Raw genomic sequence first — 2,130 nt, forward strand, 5'->3', positions numbered from 1 at the left:
TGCGGACACAGGTAAAGCTGCGGACACAGGTAAAGCTGCGGACACAGTCGCACAGCACAGAAACAGACCCTTCTGTCCAACCTGTCCACGCCAAACATAATCCCAAACTAAAAGTGGTCCCACCTGCCTCCGCTTGGCCCATATCCCTCCAGAATTTCTTATTCATGTAATTATCCAAATGTCTTTTAAATGTTGTAACTGCACCCCGCTTCCTCTGGAAATTATTCCACGGACCAAAGTCTGGTGTTACTTACAGAGAATGGCCACAGCCCCAGCTTCGAAGAGGAGACAATCCTGACGACTCCTGGATTCCAGTAACACACTGCAGCTACCAGGCTCCTGCTTCTGAAACACTCGGAATCCTTTACTCAGAGCCATGGTCAACCTTCAAAGAAAAACTCTGAACGCAGGTAAAAGATATCCAGCATGAGGCAGCCACGACTTTCACTTTCAACCGTCCGCTCTTTTTTCTTCTCATTTACGTTGCAACTTTCCCAAGCCGATTCACATGCCCCAAAACCACCACATGTCAGAAAACGCCTGAAAGGAAGAAGTAGGCGTCCAACACCGGACCCTCCCTCGAGACGCTTTATTCACCCGCCCTTAAGTAAAGAGCCAGTCCAGCTGACGGGAACCAATGGGACACGCAATTTTTGATCCTCCACTGAAAAACAACAACCTCATCTCAATCTTGATCACCTTTCCAGCAACTTGGAGCGCCATCGACAGGTCACAGGAAAAGCCAACAATCTTGCCAAAAACTTCACTGTAGGTGGGGCTGAGACGGTTGAGTAAAGCAAATACATTTAAATGTGCCCTCCAAAATTGAGGAATGTTTCATGGTAGGAAATAATCGACAGTATTGGATTTCTCTTGCTGTGTCAACTGGTTATAAAAACTGACAGCAAATGCCATAATAGGAATTCAGGGCAGGGTAGTCAAAATGGAACTATTTTGATTTTTGTTTCTGAATCAGCACCAAGCTGTAATCTTGTCACTGTCGGGATGATCCGCCTCATTACTAATAAAGTGTAAATCGAGGTAACATCTGGCCAATACAGTATCTTCTCAGGCCATAAAAAAGTAAAACCTGCGATTGACACACTGGTCCAATTGGGGCCAGGGATAGAAATCGCGGTGCACTCGGTCTACAGTTCTGGGCGCCTGATCTCACCAGCGGGCCCTGCTGAGTTTTGAATCCTGATATCTATCGGTGGGTCCCCAGCCCTCGGTCGACTCGAACGTATTTTGAAACGTTCAGTACCTCATTTCCAATTATGATTTTTTTTGCAGCACTTTTTTTCTGTGTGAGCAAAGTGCTGAAGGTAAGTTTTATTTGGGGGGGAAGAAAAGTTGTTAATGCAAAGATGAGCAGGCGTATTGTTCCGGACACAAAGGGAAGTCTGGACTTCTGTTGGCCTAGATTTCCTGCTTCTCAGCGACAAGTTGCTTGAAACAGTTTGTCTTTAGTCCCATCCCCCAGTTAGTTCCTTTAGCTGGATGACGTTGCTGCTGGTTGGCTGTCAGATTTCCCTAGTCTGCCCACTGTTGAAATTGGGAGGCAACAGATCCGACCCGAACTGAGGTGGAGCAGTTAACTCTGTGAGGCCTATGATCCAAAAATTGCGAAGCAAGATTGTCGTCCACTCCCACTTGTTTCTAATCAGTGATTAGAAAAAAAGTCTTCATACTGATTAGGCTGACATAAGAACAGGCAGAGAGACTGCACTCAATAATTCAGTGCGTTCCCAGATTTATAATTAGAGGAGCGAAAGATTTGAGAGATGGAAAATATAAACTTGCAGAGCAACTGTTTTGAAAATGATATCCAGAGTGGGATAGGAAGGGACACTAAGAAATATGAGCAGAAGCAGGTCATTCAATCCATCGAGACAACAAGGTGCAGGGCTGGATGAACACAGCAGGCCAAGCAGCATCATAGGAGCAGAGAGGCTGACATTTCGGGCCTAGACCCTTCATCAGAAAAGGGGGAGGGGAAGGGGGTTTTGAAATAAATAGGGAGAGAGTGGGAGGTGGATAGAAGAGGGATAGACCTGCACCTTGTTGTCTCAGATTCTCCAGCATCTGCAGTTCCTACTATCTCTCATTCAATCCATCGAGTCTGTTTCA

General features: G+C 46.0%; 1 protein-coding gene across 6 annotated transcripts in view; it reads right to left on the minus strand.

Annotated features, from left to right (window-relative positions):
• LOC109927188 (synaptojanin-2-like) overlaps positions 1–1,039 on the minus strand; it is a 182,334-nt gene extending 181,295 nt beyond the window's left edge. For 3 of the 6 annotated variants that reach the window (XM_048601187.1, XM_048601189.1, XM_048601186.1), the window contains exon 1: positions 255–1,037. In XM_048601187.1, the coding sequence (XP_048457144.1) occupies positions 255–378 (124 nt within the window). In that variant the 5' untranslated portion in view covers positions 379–1,037. Of the gene's footprint in view, positions 1–254 lie in introns of all 6 variants that reach the window. The other 3 variants (XM_048601191.1, XM_048601188.1, XM_048601190.1) reach the window with 2 other exon arrangements.
• Positions 1,040–2,130: the final 1,091 nt, after the last annotated feature.

The sequence above is a fragment of the Rhincodon typus genome, chromosome 9 (genome assembly GCF_021869965.1).
Source record: "Rhincodon typus isolate 14 chromosome 9, sRhiTyp1.1, whole genome shotgun sequence".
Classification (NCBI taxonomy): Eukaryota; Metazoa; Chordata; class Chondrichthyes; order Orectolobiformes; family Rhincodontidae; genus Rhincodon; species Rhincodon typus.